General features: G+C 40.1%; 1 protein-coding gene across 3 annotated transcripts; it reads left to right on the plus strand.

The window, feature by feature from the left end:
• Positions 1-5,533: 5,533 nt before the first annotated feature.
• On the plus strand, positions 5,534-22,429 carry LOC113125246 (schwannomin-interacting protein 1). 3 transcript variants are annotated; one of them, XM_026298589.1, is made up of 8 exons: positions 5,534-5,888; positions 10,889-13,663; positions 15,671-15,921; positions 18,329-18,453; positions 19,664-19,769; positions 19,930-20,055; positions 20,175-20,292; positions 20,430-22,429. In XM_026298589.1, the coding sequence occupies exons 2-8, from the start codon at positions 13,585-13,587 to the stop codon at positions 20,528-20,530; spliced, it is 906 nt and encodes a 301-aa protein (XP_026154374.1). In that variant the 5' UTR covers positions 5,534-5,888; positions 10,889-13,584; the 3' UTR covers positions 20,531-22,429. The 3 variants fall into 3 exon arrangements, with proteins under 3 accessions (XP_026154374.1, XP_026154375.1, XP_026154376.1); XM_026298590.1 differs by having other exon boundaries at positions 19,709-19,769; XM_026298591.1 differs by lacking the exon at positions 10,889-13,663.
• The last annotated feature ends 1,197 nt before the right edge of the window (positions 22,430-23,626 follow it).

The raw sequence follows: 23,626 nt of genomic DNA on the forward strand, positions 1-23,626 counted from the left end.
CAAGTACCCAGGACACTGAAGCAGAGTATACCAAGGTTTATTAAATGCAGTACAATGAATGAAATGTGGAAAGTGGTTGAAGGCCAATGGTGATGAGTGATGATCCAAGATGAGTCGGCAGGTGGTGGTTTCTCCGACGGCCAGTACCGGTACAGCCGGGCTGGTCCTCGGAGATGGAGGTGATATGTCCGTCTCGGGTCCGCAGAGCAATATCTGATGGTGTATGGTTCCCTCTGTGGCCTGTCAGAGGCCGGGCTCTCTCCAGGCTCGGAAAACAGGAAACAGATAAGAGAACCAGGTTAATCAAGAAAAGACACAGTAACAGCGACAGTACTCGCACCTGAACCTCCTTCGGAGCGGAGATCCCGGTAGGTGCCTGCTTAGTGTCCACGAACAGTCATATAAGTAATCCACTAGAGAGAAAGCGTCCCCCTCGTCGAGTCTTCTCCTCTTCGTGGGATCAACAGTACAGAGTACAAGAGCTAGCTCCTCCGAGCCGTATCCTCTTGATCAAAACAACAAACTTGAGGAAGCGTACACAACAGACGCCGAAAAAGAATGAAAAGTCACTTGCCGTAAACTGGAGATTTCTCCGAATCAATCCAGACGTCAAACATCCGAACACAAATAGCCGAAGCGTGAATCCTCACGGGAGTATGGCGATAAACAATCCGGCGATTTGTGTCCCCATGATCCCTGCTATTTAAGCAGGTGACACAAATCAGCAATCAACTATCAAAGAAACTGAAAACATTCAATTGGTTTCATTCAAAATGTTAATAAACCCACCCACTGCTTCAATCACACCCTTGATCTTGTTCTGACCTATGGCATCGAAATTGAACATCTAATAGTTTTTCCCCCAAATCCTGTTTTGTCAGATCATTCTTTAATAACTTTTGAATTTAAAATGATGGATCATGCAGCGTTTGGAAGAAAATTCCACTACAGCAGATGTTTATCCGACAACGCTGTTAATAAATTTAAGAAAATGATTCCATCTTTATTTACATCTATGCCAAGTATAAACATAGCTGCTTCAATCCCACTCCCTACCAAATTGATCATGTTGTTGACAGCGCTGTAACCTCACTGCGTGAAATGCTTGATTCTGTAGCCCCTCTGAAAAAGAAGTTAGTGAATCAGAGAAGACTAGCCCCATGGTATAATTTACATATTCGTACCTTAAAGCAGTCATCACGAAGGCTGGAAAGGAAGTGGCGTTCCACAAAGTTAGAGGAAATTTTTCTAGCCTGGAAAAACAGTCTACTAACATATAAAAAAAAGCTCTCCGTAAAGCCAGAACTGCATACTATTGATCACTAATAGAGGACAACAAGAACAATCCCAGGATTCTTATCAGCACTGTAGCCAGGCTGACAAAAAGTCACAGCTCTGTTGAGCCCAGTGTTCCCTTAGCTCTCAGCAGTGATGAATTTATGAGTTTCTTTACAAATAAAATCACAACTATTAGAGATAAAATTCAGCAGATGCTTCCTATACCTGCAATAAATGAATCTTCTACTACAGTAGCTCTTGAATCATCTGTAAGACCTCAGTTATGTTTAGACTGCTTCTCTCCCATAGATCTCTCTGAATTTACATCAGTAGTTGCTTCATCGAAATCATCAACGTGTCTCTTAGACCCCATCCCGACTAGACTGCTTAAAGGCACCCTGCCATTAATGAACTCATCTTTATTAGACTTGGTAAATTTATCTCTAGTATCAGGCTACGTACCACAGGCCTTTAAGACTGCAGTAATCAAACCTTTACTCAAAAAGCCTAGTCTTGATCCAGGAGTCTTGGCTATTTATAGACCAATATCCAACCTGCCATTTATTTCTAAAATCCTAGAAAAAGCTGTTGCTAAGCAGCTATCAGACCACTTACACAGGAATGAACTATTTGAAGATTTTCAATCAGGATTTAGAGCACATCATAGTACAGAAACAGCACTGTTGAAAGTTACCAACGATCTTCTCTTAGCCTCAGATAATGGACTTGTTTCTATACTTATCCTCCTAAACCTTAGTGCAACATTCGACACCATTGACCACAACATCTTATTACAGAGACTGGAGCATGTGACTGGTATCAGAAAAACAACGTTAAAATGGTTCCAATCCTATTTATCGGACAGATTCCAGTTTGTTCATGTCCATGATGAACCTTCCACACGAACAAAAGTTAGTTATGGAGTTCCACAAGGCTCTGTGCTACATGCTTCCTCTAGGCTATGTCATTAGGATGACACTCAGTTGTATCTATCTATTAAACCTGTTAACACAAACCAGTTAACCAGACTTCAAGCCTGTCTAACTGACATAAAGGCCTGGATGACCAGTAGCTTTTTACTTTTAAACTCAGAGAAAACAAAAGTTATTGTATTTGGGCCTAAAAACCTCAGAAATAACTTTTCTAAAATCATAGCTACTTTAGATGGCATAGCCCTGGCCTCCAGCACTACTGTGAAAAACGTTGGAGTTATTTTTGACCAGGACATGTCCTTTAACTCACACATAAAACAAATCTCTAGAACTGCATTCTTTCACCTGTGCAACATTCCAAAATTAGGAGCTTCCTGTCTCAAAATGATGCAGAAAAACTAGTCCATGCATTTGTTACCTCAAGGCTAGATTACTCTAACTCATTACTATCTGGATGTCCCAATATCTCCATAAAACGCCTCCAATTAATCCAGAATGCCGCAGCCAGAGTCCTGACAGGAACTAGCAAGAGAGATCATATTTCTCCTATATTTGCTTGTCTTCATTGGCTCCCTGTAAAATATAGAATAGAATTTAAAATCCTTCTTCTCACATACAAATCCCTTCATAATCAAGCTCCTTAAAGACCTCATAGTACCATATTATCCCAATAGACCACTTCGCTCTCAGAGTGCAGGTCTACTTGTGGTTCCCAGAGTTTCCAGAAGCAGACTGGGGGGCAGAACCTTTAGTTATCAAGCTCCTCTCCTGTGGAACCAGCTCCCAGCCTAGGTTCAGGAAGCAGACACTCTCTGTACTTTTAAGGCTAGACTTAAAACCTTCCTCTTTGACAAAGCATATAGTTAGGGCTGGCCTCAGGCAACCCTGAACCATCCCTTAGTTATGCTGCTATAGGCCTAGACTGTCCAAGGACCATCGGTGCACTGTGCTCCCCTACCCTAACCCCCCCCCCCCCCCCTTTCCCTTCCCCTCCCCTCTCTTCCTCTCCTCCCACCTCATGTATATTCCACCATTGAATGTTACTAACCTTGTGCTCTCTCTCTCCCCTAGTTTGTGCTCTCTCCCTCTCTCTCTGTTCTCTCTGTACCTTCTGCAGGTGTCCCTGGTCCTGGAGCTGTATATCGCTGATGTGCAGTTACTGCAGGTGAGTTACTGGTCCCACCAACCTGCAGTGTCTATCTGTTGTTTATTGTTGCTGTTCTTTTTTCTCTGCTCTATCCACTCACCCCAACCGGTCGAGGCAGATGGCCGCCCAAACTGAGCCCGGTTCTGCTGGAGGTTTTTTCTTCCGTTAAAGGGAGTTTTTCCTCTCCACTGTCGCCAAGTGCTTGCTCATAAGGGAATTGTTGGGTTTTTAGTTTTAGTTTTTGTAAAGTGCCTTGAGATGATTTGTATTGTGATTTGGCGCTATACAAATAAAATTGAATTGAATTGAATTGAATTGAATTGAATAAATGTCATGGAAAAACAAACATGCTACTTGCAGACAAAGGAGGAGTTTGTACTATGTTTGGAGACTCATGTTGCACCTTTATCCCATACAACACTGCTCCAGATGGATCCGTGACCAGGGTGCTAGAAGGACTGAGGTCACTGCGACAGGAGCTGAAAACCTACCTACTTACCCTAACCCAAGATACTTAAACTCCTGCACTTGAGGCAATGACTCTCCACAAACCCAGAGGGGGAAATCCATCATTTTCCGGCTGAGAACCAGACTTGGAGGAGCTGGTCTTCATCCCAGCTGCTTCACACTCGGCTGTGAACTGCCCCAGTGCAAGCTGGAGGTCCTGGTACAGAACCACATCATCTGCAAAAAGCAGAGACAAGATTCTGTGGTCACCAAACCGGACTCCTTCTGCACCCACGCTGCGCCTAGAAATTCTGTCCTTAAAAATAACGAACAGAATCAGTGACAAAGGGCAGCTCTGGTGGAGACCAATATCCCTCTTCTTAAAAAGAGGGACCACCTCCTCAGTCTGCCACTCCAAAGGTACTGTCCCCAATCTCCATGTGATGTTTCAGAGACATGTCAGCCACGACTGCCCCACAACATCTAGAATGTAGCAGTCTCTTGGAGGGCTTGGGAATAACCCAGCAACTAACTCATCCTATGCTGTTAACTAAAAGGAGGAAGAACCCTACTGTGCCTGCCCCACTCACCGGACTGCACACAAATGTTCAGGTGACCTGGTGGCCTCAAAGACCAAAGCCCCATTTGGAACAACAGACATATGCGATGTCAAAATAAATCTCTCATATGGAAAAATTATTTAGTTGATAACACATTTGCTTAATGATCACAGCTTTTAATTGTCACACATGCTCAATTTAATGTGCTAAACAAAGCTTTTACTTCAGAGTGTTCATCCAAAATACCGATAATAATGGTTGTGATAGCCCTTTGCAAAAAGTCTACTTGTGCCTACAATTAATGGTCTTATCCTATATTCCCAAAGACAAAATAACTCTTCAAAATTCTTATTTATCCATCCAATAAACTAACATTAATACAGAACACAGTAGCTGCAGCTTGTGTGACAATACTTTTCCAACAGTTGAGGCAGCTATAAAACCCAGTTCTCCTTGCCAAAAATAATTACAACTAATAATATGCTACTGAAACGGCGTTTTTATGTAAGACCATTTAATGAAATTAATTAAATAAAGCAATGCTGAGGCAGAAAACAAATTTTGGTTTCAACAGCAGTTTCAGATGTTACAAATGTCTATTTTATAATTATTATTATTACAGTTTAATTCCGACCAACCATCAGTATAAGGAGAAAAACCATTGACGGTGTACAGGCATTAAGAAAAACTGGGCCACCATGACGTTTAACATGTCGTGCGCCCTCTCGTGGACCCTCGACGTCTGGCAGACTGAAAATAACTGGAAAGTACCCTGCAACTGAAACACCGGAAATCACACAAATATAACGGAATTTTTTTTCCACTGAAATGTAATGAAAGAGTGTTGTGTAAAGTGCAGCTTTGGATATACTTTTTTTTACATTTACATACATATTTATTACTGTTTTCACATCTTTAAATACAACATTAAGAGTTAATAAAAGTACAACAAATTGCCAATGCCGAACTGGCCAAATACTGAATCCTAAGACGGAAAACCTATACTGCAATTCATCTCCATCAATACATCTACCTCAAAACTGTTATGAGATGATAATTACAATGTATTATAACGTATTCGCTGACCATCGTTCATTATTTGTGTCACTAAACAGTTACTGCAATTTAGACAATTATTTTGACGGCAGAAACAGGAAGTCCTGGAACTGAATGTTCATTCACAAGTACAAAAACGTGTGCGTTAAATTCCGGACAGCGGAATCTTTTGTTCTTACGCTCGGGCCAACAATAAGTGGATATCTGGGATGATAACAGCCAGAAACATAGAGCTGCAGTTTAATTTAACCGGTCGTTTAATCAGAGCCGAATGACTCCTTTTGGCTGTGTTTTCACCTTTTTTGGCTTGTTGACTAAGAAGGCAACGGGAGTGGACCCTTGATGGAAAGTAAAGGAAAAAGGAAGATCACTAGGAGGAGCCGAGGAGGGAGCTAAGCTATGTGGCAAAACTCTCAACTACTTTTCTGAGAACAGGAGCAGTAGATCTGTGTTTGTATGGGAGAAGCAGTAAGTGAGCTTTTTATGGGTAATGGCAGTTCGTTGTGATGTCTTGGATATGTCTAACGTTTGCGCTGGATTCCGCGATCTATATGTCCAGTTTCTTTCTTCCAACTTTAAAAGTGACGTAACGCCTGTAACGTTAAAGGGGCTGACCCATAAACTCAAAAATGTAAAAAAAATAACTTATTTCTATTTTCTGCTACTTAATACTTTGTCTTCACTACACCTAAAAGACAAATTTTGTACTTTTACTTTGCTGCATTTAAGAACTTTAGTTGCTAGTTATTTTTCAGAATCAGATTAAAAAAACTACAGTATAATCATAAAACCCGATTGACCCCTGGTAAGAAATTCACAGGCTACCTAGCAGCAGTGGTGGAAGAAGTACCAAGTTGCTTTAGTAATTTAAAGTGTAAGTACCATAGTGTCATAATCCCTCTTACACTGTACAAGTAAAAGTGCATTTTTTAAAAATGTACTTACTTGAAGTACCAAAGTTATAAGTACTTAATGGCACATCTTATGGCTGCTCGATTATGGAAAAAATCATAATCCTGATTATTTTGATCATTATTGAAATCACAATTATTTTCCACGATTACTCATTGACTTTGGACATATGTTGCATTTATTTAACAAAACAATGAATTCTCCTTAAAACATCCATCCATCCATCATCTATACCCGCTTATTATCTATCTATCAAACCTGTTAACACAAACCAGTTAACCACACTTCAACCGTGTCTAACTGACATAAAGGCCTGGATGACCAGAAACTTTCTACTTTTAAATTCAGAGAAAACAGAAGTTATTGTATTTCCTTCTCCTCACATACTAATCCCTTCATGATCAAGCTCCTTCATACCTTAAAGACCTCATAGTACCGTATTATCCCAATAGAGCACTTCGCTTTCAGAGTGCAGGTCTACTTGTGGTTCCCAGAATTTCCAAAAGCAGAATAGCAGTGCCAACACCACCGCATAGCAAATCATGCATATATGTTTTTGATCCATGTCCGCTTCTTTGAATCCAAACTGTTTCCAAACAACGGAATTGCTTCTACCTCTTTTGTTGACCAAAGACTTCTGTGGTTGCACTCTTTCCACCATCTTCACTCACGCTGATTTGTAAATGCCACCAGATACGGGACTTGTTTTGCCGACAGTATAAGTTGAGAGAGTTCGGGCTTCCAGAGGGGCAAAAGTGCACATGCGCATCATTAAGAATGCAGGCCAAAATAACTTGAAAAAACGGAATCATTGTTTTTTCTAGATTACATAGTTTTTGTGATCGTTGACACCCATAATCAAAATCAAAATTCGATTCATTGCACAGCCCTAGCACATTTCATATTCATGTATTTTATATTATTGGATTCTGTTAGTTTGCATGTTCTCCCTGTGCTTGCATGGTTTTACTCCGGGTACTCCGGTTTCCTCCCACAGACCAAAAACATGCATGTTAGGTTGATTGGTGACTCTAAATTGCCCGTAGGAATGAGTGTGAGTGTGTCTCTATGTGGCCCTGCGATGGAATGGTGTACCCCTGCCTTCCACCCGAGAGAGAGCTGGGATAGGCTCCAGCAGATCCCCGTGACCCTGATTCAGGAAAAGCGGGTATAGAAAATGGATGGATGGATTCTGTTGTTGTGCTCATCAGTTTAATGTTACAGCTGGTAAAGGTGGAGCTAATGTTAACTATGATAAATGCATAGAATTTGTTAGCAAGATGAATAGCTTGTAAATTTCCTGTGGAAGAGAACGTTTTATGAATATACAATATTTTGTATTATATATCTGATTCCAAAATTAACTAGTAGCTAAAGTTATTAAAAAAAAGTACAATATGTTCCTCCAAAATATAGTTGACTACTCACTCTTGTCTCACGTGTATTTCTTAACGTAACTGGCGACGAGGACATTCCTTACCATGCAAAATTGTTGTTTTCATAGAGATAGTCAGTGTTTGAAAATATAAATGTTCGCGGCGCGGATTCCTCGTATCGAACACGCTATCCCCCACGAGAGAGCTGCAACGGTTGGAACAGAACGAGTAGTCCTCGCTGGAAGGAAATTACGGTGGCCGAGAAGGGCAAACGCGCTGCAAAACAAAAACGCTGCAAAAGAGAAACGCTGCAAAACAGAAACGCTGCAAAAGAGAAACGCTGCAAAACAGAAACGCTGCAAAAGAGAAACGCTGCAAAACAGAAACGCTGCAAAACAAAAACGCTGCAAAAGAGAAACGCTGCAAAACAAAAACGCTGCAAAAGAGAAACGCTGCAAAACAAAAACGCTGCAAAACAGAAACGCTGCAAAACAGAAACGCTGCAAAACAAAAACGCTGCAAAACAGAAACGCTGCAAAACAGAAACGCTGCAAAACAAAAACGCTGCAAAAGAGAAACGCTGCAAAACAAAAACGCTGCAAAACAGAAACGCTGCAAAAGAGAAACGCTGCAAAAGAGAAACGCTGCAAGAGAGAAACGCTGCAAAACAGAAACGCTGCAAAAGAGAGAACACAACGGAAGTGCGCCAGGCCGATAGGGGGACCCCGAACTGAGGGGTGCAATGAACAAAGAACTTTTACAGAGGCGAGAGAGACACATGTAGTGACATAGTTACGTCTCATTTTGGAGGCTGCGTAATGACGCAGGTTATAGTGTTGAATTGCAAAAGAATTGAAGGAGCGACCTCTGATGATTGTTCTCATGTGCTAATATGTGCTAACAATGTTCTGTTACATTTGTTTACTTGATCAAAATGTCATACAACGTCGGGAGACGTGGCGGGGGGGGGGGGGCGCTGTAATGACTATAGGTTGTTGTCTTGTTCAGGGTGTTCTTTGGGGAGTCGGTAGGGTGAGCTAGAGGGAGATGGGTCAGGGAGGAGGGAAGAAGTGTGTGTGGAGGGAAGAGAGGGAGGGTGAGAGAGAGCTGTTCGGTGAGGGGAGTTAGCGTTACTGATGGGCGATACCACAGAATTTGGTATCGATCCGATACCAAGTAACTACAGGGTCAGTATTGACGATACCGATACCTTCTGCACCTTAAAGGAAAATCATTATTGCACAGTGTTGATTAATATCTTTATTGCAATGGCAACATGAATAATGCTCATGAACATAAATACTTGTTTAAATGCTAATAATAAAATGATAATAAATAAATAGCATTTCCCCTCGTAGTGAGTGAAAAATAGCACCACACAATGCTTCTTTTTCTATCTCTCTTCATGCTGCCGTGCCTGTCAGCACTGAGACGGAGGAGGTCCCTCCACGCTGCAGAGTGGAGAGAGTAATACTTCCTTCTGCAGTGCATGACTGGCTCTGGAAAGCTCTGACATCTGATTGGCTGCCATAATCATGTGATACGGAAGACCATTTAAAATACGCTTGGGCTGGTTTTCACACATCCAAAACTCTCAGAAGTGAAAACTAATTGCACGTTTTTTATTAGGAGTGGTATCGAGCGATACTTAAGAAAGTATCGACTCCAAAGTATGGAAGTATCGATTCCAGAGAGTCGATATTCCCATCCCTACTTAGCGAGGTCAGAGGTCGCTCCTTCAATTCTTTTGCAATTCAACACTATAACCTGCGTCATTACGCAGCCTCCAAAATGAGACGTGACTTATGTCACTACATGTGTCTCTCTCGCCTCTGTAAAAGTTCTTTGTTCATTGCACCCCTCAGTTCGGGGTCCCCCTATCGGCCTGGCGCACTTCCGTTGTGTTCTCTCTTTTGCAGCGTTTCTGTTTTGCAGCGTTTTTGTTTTGCAGCGTTTCTCTTTTGCAGCGTTTTTGTTTTGCAGCGTTTCTGTTTCGCAGCGTTTCTGTTTCGCAGCGTTTCTGTTTTGCAGCGTTTCTGTTTTGCAGCGTTTTTGTTTTGCAGCGTTTCTGTTTTGCAGCGTTTTTGTTTTGCAGCGTTTCTCTTTTGCAGCGTTTTTGTTTTGCAGCGTTTCTCTTTTGCAGCGTTTCTGTTTTGCAGCGTTTCTCTTTTGCAGCGTTTCTGTTTTGCAGCGTTTCTCTTTTGCAGCGTTTCTGTTTTGCAGCGTTTTTGTTTTGCAGCGTTTCTGTTTTGCAGCGCGTTTGCCCTTGTCGGCCACCGTAGGAAATAGACAGAAAAGAAGCAGACAACTGAACGCGGATCGCAAGAGCTGATGTACAGAGAAACATAAAGAGAGGAGTGAGTAAAACAAAATGGCTGTATTAATTGGCAGTATTGGATCATTAGATAAATCAATAGAACAGTGGAGTGCTTATACTGAACGTTTTGACTACTTTGTGCTGGCAAACAAAATCAAAGACGAAGCCTTAGTGCCAACTTTTCTAAGTGTAATGGGGGTGAAGACTTGTAATCTGCTTCAGAGTTTAACATAGCCAGGCAAACCAGGTGACAAATCCTATCAGGAAATAATGAGTTTACTCAAAGAACCACTAGTTAAACCACTTATCACTGAGAGATTCCACTTCTACAAAAGAAATCAGCAAGATGGCGAATCTATTTTTCAGTTTGTGGCAGAATTGAAATGATTATCTGAACATTGTGAGATTTTCCAAGTGACACCATACGTGACAGGCTTGTCTGTGGTCTCTGAAGTGAGACTACACAAAAGCAAATACTAACAAAGTAACTTAACATTACAGAAGGCCATAGAGATCAGCACGTCGATGGAAATGGCCACAAAAGAGGCACAACTAAGTGCATCTGCCCAAATGCACAAGGTTTATTCAGACGCAAGGAAGAACTCAAACTCAGAAAAGACATGTTATCTATGCACAAAAGTGGGGCATCAGCCTGAAGATTGTTGGTGCAAGGACATGAACTGTAGAAATTGTGGCAAGAAAGGTCACATTGAGCATGCCTGCAAAAACATACAAACAAACAAAAAAGAAACATCATCAGAAATTCAAACAAAAGCATGTGAATCGAATAGAAACCACCCAGCAAACACAGAGTGATTCAGAAACAGAGGACAAGGATGCTTTATGTGTTTTATCTGTTTCAGGAGATGAACGAGGGTACTGGGTGACTCCTCTTCTGGATGGAAAACCAGCACATATGCAGGTGGACACAGGAGCTGCGGTTTCATTGGTGGTCAGAGACGACACTCAAAGAAATGCTACCGCATAGCATACCCCTCATACCCCTCAGCCATCCAACATCACACTGAAGACCTACGCAGGTGAGGTAGTTCCTGTTAAAGGGGTAATCGAGGTGGCAGTTGAACTCAGCATACAAAAAAGGAAACTACCACTGTATGTCATTGAGGGATATCACCCAACCTTGCTAGGAAGGACTTGGCTGGAAAGGATTAAGCTGAATTGGCATGAGGTTCATCTGGTTAGTGGAAACTCAAAACTCCAAGAAATACTAAGCAAGTACTCGGATGTGTTCAGTGATGGACTAGGAAGTATGCAGGATGTTGTAGTGAAATTGACGGTGAAGCCAGGCAGTCATCCAAAGTGTTTGAAAGCCAAAGTGTTTGAAAGCCAGACCCATTGCATACACACTTAAACCCAAGATTGAAGCTGAGCTGGTGAGACTAGTAAAGGCTGGAGTTCTGCGACCAGTAAACATGAGCTACTGGGCTACACCATCCGTGCCGGTCCTAAAGAAGGATGGGTCCCTTCGGTTATGCAGAGATTTTAAGGTGACTTTAAATCTGGACACCAGAGCAATATCCCCTGCAACGTATAGAGGATCTCTTCTCTGGTCTTGCTGGGGGCCAACGGTTCAGTAAAATAGATTTGTGACAGGAATACTTACAGATGCAGGTGGACCCATGCTCTCAAGATCTCCTTACCATCGCGACACATGAAGGAATATATCAATATCAGAGACTTCCATTTGGGATTACCTCGGCGCCAGCACTGGTCCAAAGAGCTGTGGACCGTATTCTCAGTGGGCTAACCGGGGTGCAGTGTTACCTCAATGATTTGCTGATTACTGGAAAGGATGAGCAAGAACATTTGAGTAACCTGGAACCTGTAACCTGCAGCGTTTTGGACTGTAAGTCCGAGAGGACAAGTGTGAGTTTTTCTGCCCTGCTATTGAGTATTTGAGCCACATGATTGATGACTCGGGGGTTCATTAGGCACCCTCCAAGGTAAAGGCGATCATGGATGCACCAGCTCCACAAAATGTGAGTCAGCTCCAGTCTTTTTTGGGGCTGCTGACTTATGCATAATTTGTACCGAATCTATCTAACAGGCTGAAACCGCTGCATGACCTACTGAATAAATCCAAAAAGTGGGAGTGGACTAAACAATGTAAGGAATCTTTTATTGAGGTGAAAACAGGCACATCATGAACTTTGAGCAAAGCAGACTGCAACTATGCCCAAATTGAGCGTGAGACACTTGCTATTGTGTTTGGAGTGAAGAAATTTAATCAATTCTTGTTTGGAAGGCGATTTACACTCCTAACAGATCATAGACCTCTCACATCCATTTTTGGTCCACGTACGGGCATTCCTTCACTTGCAGCTGCAAGAATGCAGCGCTGGGCTCTTCTTCTATCTGCCCATCAGTATTACTGTCCCAGTGATGTCCAAGGTTTTAGATCCCGTGTTCAAAGGGGAAGTGGGAGAAATGTCACCCCTCCTAAGGCCTTATGTGAGCAGGAGGAGAGAACAAATAGTTGAATCTGGTTGTCTACTGTGGGGCTCGAGGGTCAATATTCCACCACCATTGAGACTACGAGTACTGGAAGAGCTTCATTCTGGACTCTGTGGAGTAGTTTGGATGAAGGAAAATTGCCTGTAGCTACCTTTGGTGGCTAGGTGTGGATTGAGGAGAAAGCAAAATCGTGCATTTCATGTCAAAAACTGAGAAATACCACTCAACCAGCCCCATTATATCCCTGACAATGGCCTGAGGAACCATGGGTGAGAGTCCATGTTTATTTTGCATAGCCATTGGAAGACCATATGTTTTTAGTTCTTCTTGCTACCCACAGCAAATGGCCAGATTTTGAGGTAATGACAAGCAGCCCATCTGTGAAAACAGTGGAAGCCCTTCGTTCAGTTTTTGGTCGTTTTGGCCTCCCACAGCAACTTGTCATTGACAATGGCTCTCAGCTGGTCTCAGAGGAGTTTGACGCTTTCATGAAGGCCAACGGAATTCAACACATTCGATCAGCACCTTATCACCTGTCCACAAACCGTCTTGCTGAGCGGTTTGTCCAGACAATGAAGCATAAGTCGACACAGGGTAAAGGATCACTCAATCAATGTCTCAACTCAATCAAAAGACTCCACACTCATCTGGATTCGGTGAAACCTCATAAAACAAAACAGATTGTTCAAGCAGAACAAAGCATTCAGAGGGAACGACGTCTAAAAGCAAAACATTGTTGTTTCAGACCTGGAGACAAAGTGCTAGCTCGTAACTACGGAAAGGGCGTCACATCGTTACCAGCACTTGTGATTGCCCAAGCTAGGCCAGTTTCTTACACTGTCGAATTTGCGGATGGTCACCTCATCGGGAAAAGACATGTAGACTAGTTACTAGCTGCAAATTCATGTGACAACTTCGAAGAACAGGTGACAACAGATCCTTACCTAGAAATTGCTCCAGATTAGCACCGGCTGTCTGAGCATTCTTCCACACCAACCCTTGAAAATGCACTGACTGAGACTTCACCCAGTCCGGGGAAAGAGGCTGTTCCAAGTACAAGTCTGTCAATGCCCTTGTCAAACCGATGGACAATTTTATAAGCACTTTTTTGAAGTTTGACCAAATGACACCCAAATCTGTGACACTTGGAAAAGGTGAAAAAGGTGAAATTAACTTAAATTGAAGAGAAAATTTTAAACTTACCTCCAACTTCATTGGATCTTCTGAGTGATGTCATCACGTCACTTAACTAAACCCATGAAATTATAGCTCAAAATGGCCTTTTATCTTTGTTTTGCCAAATGACATTTAAGGAAATAGATCTTTGCGGAATAATGTTCGTTACATACTAATAATGTTTTTAAAAGGTCTATCATGCAAATACTTTTACAGGCTTATCTTGAGTCTTTAAAAAATATGCCAAAGAGAAAACTGAATGATTTTTAATGTTTTATCATTTTATCAGCAGTTGTCTTCATTAACTATAAGTGAGGAAAGTTTTACCAAATGACATTTTACCACTTTAGTCCTACAATATTCTGCCAATTTAGTGTTTTTCATACAATTATGAACAGGAATCATGAGAATGATGTGAAATCAACCTTTTTAAACAATATTAAGCCGTTTTTCTTCAAAAATAGAAAATCGGTTGGCAATGGAAGTAAAAATCTAGGCGTCACGTCACTAACCGTGTGGCTGAATGGCATGAAGTACAAACAGTTCTTACAAAAACCACAATAGCAAACACAATGCAAGATACAATTCTCAAGATGGAAAACCTGTGCTGCAATTCATCTTCATCATATTTCCATTGTCTCAGGTCTGCTGCTACTTACAACAGTTATCTACTTTGTCTAAAACAACCTCAAGCTAAATTTTAATTTAAAAGTCACTCAGTAAAAAGATCAGTAATTGCGTAATTTATACTTGCACCCCAGTAGTGATACTTCTGTATTAACTAACATTTTGAATGCAGAACTTTTACCTACATAATATTTTTACTTTTTCTTATGTAGAGGATCTGAGTACTTCTTCCAAAATTTTAGTAACATGAACAGGAAACGACTTCAGAGATAACACAATCACAAAAACTGCTAGGATGACTGACATCCCTCTCACTCACAGCAATAAAAGTCACAATTTTATGCCACTAAAGGGAAGATAAAATGGCAAAGATCTCAACTCTGTGGAAAAGCTGAACAGTGACAAGACACAAGCAGTGTGCCAAATATGCCATTTGAAACTGTCCTACCGCTGTGACATAACTACCTTCAAAAGTCACGTGAATGCTGTAAGTAGGCTATTGTTCTGGAAGGAAGGAAGGAAAAATGGCAGACCTCAGCTAAGTGGAAACACTTTAAACTGAACAGTGACAAGACAAGAGCACTATGTGAAATCTGCCATTTGAAAGTGGCCTTCCGCAGTGTAGTGACCATTTGTCCTTAACCAAGTTATCAACAAGTAGCTTAATCAAATGGCCACTGAGGACCGTCAAACTTAAATTTACACAGGTCAAAAATAAGTGAATGTTTATACCAAGAGATATGGTTTTGTGATGGTTTATTTACACATTGGTCAGCCGACTTAAATGCCCCTGCATCTGTCCAATAAAACACAAATAGCTCCAACACGCAGTGTTACAACTAGCTTCAAAAGTCACCTGAAACTTATGATGTAATCAAAATAGACCCTTTCATGATGAATTATTAACAATTATATTGTGGTTAACATAGCAATCACTAAAGTAAAAAGAATTTGTCACTGACATGTGGTCTATTTAAATAGACTTAGTTTCAGACTGATTTAAATGATGTGCTGGTATGTAACATATGCAGTATACAACTTTATATATTTAGGAAAAACCTACACACACATTAATGGCACTTTTTTTTCTTTCTTTTTTTCTTTTTATTTGGCAATGAATAGGCCATACATCACCACATCACACCCTGAAACAACAAAAAAAAAAAGGGCATGCATTAACAGCATCTTGTAATGGCCCAATGGAAAATTGATTCATTCAATGAAATACCCATGTAGTCTGATTTCCAGCAGCCAGGAAATATCTTGTTTTCTTTTAATTACAACTCTCATTACAGTCTTACCATTTTACACAACACACTTTAGAAAACTAAATTCAAACGTATAATCTACTGCTTTCATTTCTACAGAGATGGAGGGAGAAAAAGAGAGACAGAGGCAGCAGCGGGAGGAGAAGGACAGTAACGAGGCAGAAGACGACAGGAGTAATGGTGATGCTGACAATGAAGAGGAAGAAGAGGATGAAGATTCAGAGGGTGCAGCGCTAGTCTGGCAGGAAGGCTACGGTGAAGACAATCTGGGCCTTCCCATCATGCATTGGGAGGGATTGAGCTTGCACATTGCTGAGCTGGAGAAGCAAGAAGAAGAGAAGAAGGCAAAGGTCAGAGGATTTAATTTAGGAGAGCTAAGTATGTTTAGTCCCAGACTGGGAAGACTGGGAGTTGTATTGTCTCCGTAATAGAGCGTGTACAGAAGAAAATACCCTCAGTGTAGTTTTAATACAAAAACCAGGTTTAGTAAAAACGTCAATCTGGTGACCCTGAATTAAAGGAAACTTTGAGTGTTCAGTTATAGAAACAGAGATGAGTGAGTTAATGTGTCCTCAAAATCAGCGGCACACCTCACTTATAGGTGGGTGATACATCTGCAATTAACTTTAAGCTGTACATGGCTTGATTAATAAAGCCAGGTTGTGGTAGTTTCACTGTAAAAGACAAAGCAAAGCTTGATGGCAAAATCAGTGTCCTTGTCTGTAATAGCATTGTAATGTATAATTGACAACCTACTTACACTTAAAAAAAAACTAATAAAACTGGACTGGACAAAAATGATGGTACCCCTAGAAAATATTGAGAATAATTTAACAATACTCACATGTTAAACTAAAGTTCTGTAATGTAAAGTGTCACAGGTGTCTTCAAACTTGTAATCAGTCAGTCTGCCTATTTAAAGGCTGAAGAGTAGGTACTGTGCTGTTTGGTATCATGGTGTGTACCACACTGAACATGGACCAGAGAAAGCTAAGGAGAGAGTTGTCTCAGGAGATTAAAAAGAAAATTATAGACAAGCACATCTCCATGCAGCTTGGTGTTTGTACTACAGTGCACATATTATGTTTAAGGTCCACGGGACTGTAGCCAACCTCCCCGAACGTGGCCGCAAGAGGAAAACTGATGACAAATTGAAAAGACAGATAATACGAATTAGAGGTGAACTCCACGGTCAATGTACATCCAGCGTCAGATCGTACCATCCATCACTGTTTGAGCCAAAGTGGACTTAATGGAAGATGGCTGAGGAGGCCTCCAATGTTGAAAGCAAATCATAAAAAAGCAAGACTAGAATTTGCCAAACTGCATATTGACAAGCCACAAACCTGGGGGAATGTCCTTTGGACAGATGGGACAAAACTGGAGCTTTTTGGCAAGTCACATCAGCTCTATGTTCACAGGTACTAAGATGAAGCATACAATGGAAAGAACACTGTACCTACAGTGAAACATAGTGGAGGCTCAATTATGTTCTGGGGTGTGTTGAATCTGTGCAGGCTACAATGAAATCTTAAGACTATCAGGGCATTCTGGAGCGAAATGTGCTGCCCAGTGTCAGAAAGCTTGACCTCAGTCGCAGGTCATGGGTCCTCCAACAGTACAATGACCCAAAACATACAGCTAAAAAAACATGAACATCTGTGGAAAGAGCTGGAGATGGCGCCCTTCAAACCTGAGACAGCTGGAGCAGTTTGCTCCCGAGGAGTGGGCCAAAATACCTGTCATCAGGTGCAGAAGTCTCATTGAGAGTTACAGAAATTGCTTGATTGCAGTGAGGTTGTGCAACAAAATATTAAGTTAAGGGTACCATCATTTTGGTCCAGGCCAGTTTCAGTTTCTTGTTTGTAAATTCTGCTGTTGAACCACAATTCAAAAGCAATGTCTGATTTTCATTAGTTAAGTTTCAGTAAATTTGTATTTATTATTACTTTTGTCAGGCAGTTTAGGCCTATAGCAGCATAGCTAGGGATGGTTCAGGGTCACCTGACACAGCCCTAACTATAAGTTTTGTCAAAAAGGAAGGTTTTAAGTCTAGCCTTAAAAGTAGTGATGGTGTCTTCTTCCTGAACTCAGACTGGGAGCTGGTTCCACAGGAGAGGAGCTTGATAGCTAAACGCTCTGCCTCCCATTCTGCGTTTGGAAACTCTGGGAACCACAAGTAGACCTGCACTCTGAGAGCGAAGTGCTCTATTGGGATAATATGGTACTATGAGGTCTTTAAGGTATGAAGGAGCTTGATCATGAAGGAATTTGTATGTGAGAAGAAGGATTTTCAATTCTATTCTGGATTTTACAGGAAGCCAATGAAGAGAAGCTAATATAGGAGAAATATGATCTCTTTTGCTAGTTCCAGTCAGGACTTTGACTGCAGCATTCTGGATTAACTGGAGGCTTCTTATGGAGATACTGGGACATCCAGATAGTAATGAGTTACAGTAATCTAGCCTTGAGGTAACAAATGCATTGACTACTTAATGCATCATTTGGAGGCAGATGTTCCTTTAATGGCATTACCATTAAAGCTTCTCCAAAATGATACAGTGACAGGTGTTCAACCCATATCATGACCCAGTTTATCAGTGACCCACTGTCACCTTTTCATAAAGCTACACTAGCCTCAGTCTTGTAAATATGTCTTGTAAAGTCAGTCAAATAAATTGCACAACCAAACAGCACTCCATAGCTAAATAAAATTTCCCCACATGGTTGTGTAACATGTCTGGTTTGGTTTTCCAGAGTGGTGTTTTTCTGGAGCAAGGCAGGGCTTCAGTGAGCTGGAGAGAGGAGAGAGAGAGTACAGCAGAGGCCTGTGAGGATGGAGAAGATGCCTGCACCAGTCACATTCTGGCACTCACTTCCCGGTACACATACTATATAGACTCTGACATGTCCAGTACTCTGACATGATCTCTGTCCTATTATAGCAGCTGTTTATTTAAACATAAGCTATAACACACAGTTTTAGGTAAATACTGCTACATGTCTTGTGTTGATTATAACAGCATAATCAATTGCAGTTAAAATGGCAAAGTTAATGTTATTTCATCACTACTGTTACCCCATTGTGTAGCCGAGTGGGCTACTACACCACACACCATATATTTTTACAAGCAGTAAGCTGCTTAACAATTTGTAGATTTTGGTAATTTATCAAAACGGGTTAAATATTAAACTTTTTTGGCTGTTTGGAATACACAAGGGCTGAACATTGAAACTTTTGCGTGATGCATTTATGATGCATTCACTTAAAATGCATCACGCAAAAGAGAAATGCCGCAACAGCCAAAATACATGCCAAAGAGAAACACTGCAACAGAAGTCTGCGAGGGCTGTAGGGGTATTTTTGCAGGGTGGGATATCTGAAGGTACGTTTTCCATTTATTACTTTTTAAACATTTGGCCGTCATCTTTTACAATACTGTATTTTTATAATATTGCCAAACGTGACAGCCAAGTGTTTATAAACATAAAAAGAAAACGTACCTTTTTTATGTCGCCTCTCTAAAAGTTAGCCAAACTTTGTTCATAGCATCCTTCAGTTTGGGGTCTGCCTACAGGCCTGGCACGCTTCCGTTGCAGCGTTTCTCTCTGGAATGTGTTTTGGCTGTTGCAGCGTGTTTGCCATCGTACAAAATGGCCATTCAATAGACAATTCACTAATCAGTTAAAATTTTAAATGAAAACTAAATCAGTTGCCTGTCATATTGCCATGAGTTTTTGACCTTTTTAATTTGCAATACATTTTTACAATTAGCAGGTAAGTGTGCAACTTGATCATTTCGTTTGAAAATGCATTTTGCAATTGGCAATTTAACATGTAAAGTGACAATGCACTTTGAATTATTAAAATTTTAAACAGAAGCAAGACTCAATTGCATGTCATATTGAAATGGGTTTTTGAGCTCTTTATTCAAATATGGCAGTGAATCAGCAACCCCCATGGATTGCACATTCCATTGTCACCACGCTCTTTTGGAGTTGAGAAAACTTCCATACTCGTATAGATTAATCAGTTGGACATATCACTACATGACCTACGTGACGTCTGTTTGACTGTTATGTATCAACCAGCCTGCAAACACAGATGAATCTTCAGCTTTGCTTCATCAACAACAGTGAAAGTGAGGAAGAGGAGAGGGAAGGAGAGATCAACACGAAAGAACAATCCAATACTTGGGTAACTACCCCTCACACAAATTCCTGACAATATAGCACAATTGTTTAGATGAGCTTAATCTATGGTGAAAATGGATGACTGCAAGAGCAAGTTAAAAAGGAAGCATGTAAGGGATATCATCAGTCATATCCTCCTCTTCTCCCTTTCAATGCTGTTGAAGAGAGAGTGTGTTCAGGTTCAAAATAATCCTCAGCCTGCTGCCAAGCCAGAGAAACCAAAATCCCGAGGCTTCAGAAACACTCTAAGGAATCTACGAGACAAACTGAGAACAGACAACAAAACACTGGTGAGGCTAATGTTACAAGGTGGAGGTAAATATGTTATCACATTGCAGTGATGCAGCCCTTTGTTTATCTTCTACTCCAAAATACAGTTCGTCACTGGCCTGTTCTTTCTTCTTCCCAGACTGCAACACACAACAATCCTGTAGTCCAGCAGAAACATTTGGATAAGAGTGATTTACAGGGTTTCAGTATTAAGGATCTAAATGCTCTTTGTACATCTCTCAGGAAGGCCATACAAGGTACTGAACTATACACAGTAATCACACTGTTATAATTACCCAATAACTGAAGTCCTGGTGTAAAAAATATTTGTTTTACCTTAATTTAAAAAGCGCTAACATTTACCTAAAGCTATATTGTGATCTGTCCACGTCAGATCTGAGCTCAGAGCTAGTGGGTCGCCTGCAGATGCGAGACCAGCTGAGGACAGAACAAGATGCAATGCTACTAGAGGTCCAGGATCTGACATCAATGTAAACTATTCAGCACGTCCAGCTGAAGTACCTTTATTTGAGCAGTCACATAAACATTTGAACAAGTGTTACACTCTGTGCACATTGTTGTGAATCACATGGTGTCTTTCAGAGGCCTCCTTAGACATTTCAGACTGACCAGCTAATCACTGTGAAGTCACACACCCCGAAAGGACATGGACAGTCAGTTGCAAAGTAATGTTAATGTTGTTGGCTTTGTTATGTATTTCTAAAAAAAATTGTCTCGTTAAAAGAGTGTCCACCAGACATGAATTTAAACTTGCGTGTGACCAAACCGCCAGAAAGCTGCACGTCAGGGGCATGGTGAGGGTGAGGGAGACTAAGCTGACACAAAATCCAGGCAGTAGTTAATGGCCTTCAAGGAAAGCATTATATATATAGAGAGAGATTTTTTTTCACTTTCTCAAGATTTCAGAAAAACAAATACAGGTATCGGTATAGGTATATGTTAAGAGAGACACAAAGGATGAAGGTGACCAAACCACTGATTTAATCATGGGCCTGTTCTGGGAATAGAATGATACAGTGGTACTAATCTCATTTGTGGCAACCCCACATTTTCTAAAGCATCTGAATCTTCTGCAATTTGTTAGTTATGAAAAGTTTAACTCACTTCCTATATCAGCATTCCATGTACCCTAATGGAGTTTTGATTATAATTAGCTCTATGGAGCAATGTTTTAATTAGTAATAATACATACATGCAATATTATGCTATAGAAACAGTAGAAAACACATTCTGTATATGTCTTTACAAGGAAGCTCCACAGGGTATTTTTACTAAATTACATTTGCTAACAAATGTTTATTTAAATACAGAAATATACAAAAATGTAAATTAATTACCAGTTCACAACTAAAATTTGTCACCATTGTAACTACAGTCTAAATGAAATGCTATTGATATTTTACCACCAGTTATTACTCTGCCTGGTTATTTCAGTTGTCAGTTCAGTTATTTAAGTTGTCCAACTGTTTACCTGAAAATCCCCTAATTGGGCAAATTTTGCTCTACAGTTCCACAATTATATATGTTGTGTTTACCATCTTTTATAATGGCTTAAAATGGCACTTAACTCCTGTTAAAATTATGCCAATTCTGCCAACAGAACAATGTCTTTGCTTTCTATGTTGTATGTAGTACGAATTATGAAGTGTACTTACATTCTTTTCAGAATATGTATTTTTTTTGTATTCATGCATGTCTTGTTACATATTTTGGATTAAGTTAGTGCTTTTTTTAAAATACCTAAATTAAAATATTTTAATCTTCAGTCTGTCTAATTAAATTTTCATTAAAAGAACAAAGTTAGCTTGATGAGAATTAACAGGATTATTTAATCAGACTAGCATCAAGTAAAACTAGATTAGTTATTATAAATATAAAAACTGGTTAAACTCCTTGTTTTATTTACGAAGAATGAATTTATGAACAACAGAAAAAGAACAATCTAGACTAATCTGTACTGAAATAAACTAATTGAACTTGAGATTGGTTGTACATTACAATATATTTTTTAAATATGGTGATGGACTGATCATTTTGTTTACATTTGATTACAGATTGTGCCTTTAATTCAATAAAGTCTAGTCAGTTTCAGAGAAGGTGAGAAATGTCTTTACAGTGAGCAAATGGATGTGCTCTGTATTGGTAAGTGAATAAATAAATCGTAACCTGCCTGTAAGTCAGGCATTTATAATTGTATGCATTGCATGGGTGTGTGTTTGTGCGTGCATGTGTCAGTTGAGGATCTGTCTACCCAACAGTTTGTTTCATTGCTCATGATTTGTTGGCCAAAATTTCTGCTTTTCATAAAGGCAAATCTTTTGTTTGGTGCTGTGAATTCTTACTTTAATCCAAATATCCAATCAATAAAGCTATTTGATTACACTTGAAAGATTTTGGTGACATCTTTCGTTACCTGAGTTATAGCAAATTGTCACTCTTGGTCACTGATATTGCAATTATCTTAGCCAAGGACACAAAAGTGATAAAGGGTGTATAAAACTCAACACATATATAATCCAAACTGTATATATAGACATAAGATCTATACGGTAGCTGTTATAGGACCACTTACTGTTTTTCAGTAAACCTTCATGCTCAACAGCTTCAGGATGAAACTTGAGCATCTGGGGACTCTATTCAATTTCAATTAAATTTCTGTGGTGCCAAATCACAATACAATCATCTCAAGGGACTTTATAAAAAAAAAAAAAACAAACCCAACAAATCCCTTATGAGCAAGCACATGGTGATTGTGCCCCATAATTTAACAGGTGTTTATAAATACTCAGTTAGTGTAAATGAATTGAATATAATTTCTTCAAAGGTACATATATGTAAATGTGTGGGTGGAATCTATTCATCTGTCTGTTCTTAAGATGATCAACTTCTATAGCAAAACATCCAGCTCAGATGAACACATGAGAAGAGACAGTCTCACACACAAACACACATACACATAAGGTTGAAGCAGGGAAGAAGAATTAGATGACACACATTGATGGGTTAGAGGGAGGGACTGAATTACCATAGAAACTGTTTAGACTGTTCGGAGAAGCAGCATAAAAAGGTAAAGCTGTCAAATGTCAAGTGCAGTGATAAAAAAAACTGCTACTGATCACTTATTATAAATACTGTTTTTTTAAATAACCAGAAAAGGAGTATTTTTGAAGCTGTTCACATAAAGTTTCACTGCAACTGAAGGAGTTCTTTTTTTCTTGTGATTATTCTGATGGGCAACAGATAAAACCATATGGAGCAAAAGTCCTTGCTGGCCAAGGTAAGGTCTTTGTCTAACACCAGATTGCAGTGTTGCAGGTATTTATGAGTTCCATGCTGGTCACTTCACACAAAAACTGTAGTCTTGATGCTGTTCTAAAAGCGTCACAGTAGTTATTTTTGGTCCTGAGTGTTTGCCAAAGCATTAAAAGGGCTCATTTTTAAACAACAGTTTAGAAATTTGTTTTGGGACTAACCAAAATTGTGCCCTGGAATATTTCTTGATAAGACTGAATATAAATTCAGAGACAGGTAATACTTCAGGTCAATGTTTGTGTAGGCTGAGGTTTCTCA

Source organism: Mastacembelus armatus, chromosome 18 (genome assembly GCF_900324485.2).
Source record: "Mastacembelus armatus chromosome 18, fMasArm1.2, whole genome shotgun sequence".
NCBI lineage: Eukaryota > Metazoa > Chordata > Actinopteri > Synbranchiformes > Mastacembelidae > Mastacembelus > Mastacembelus armatus.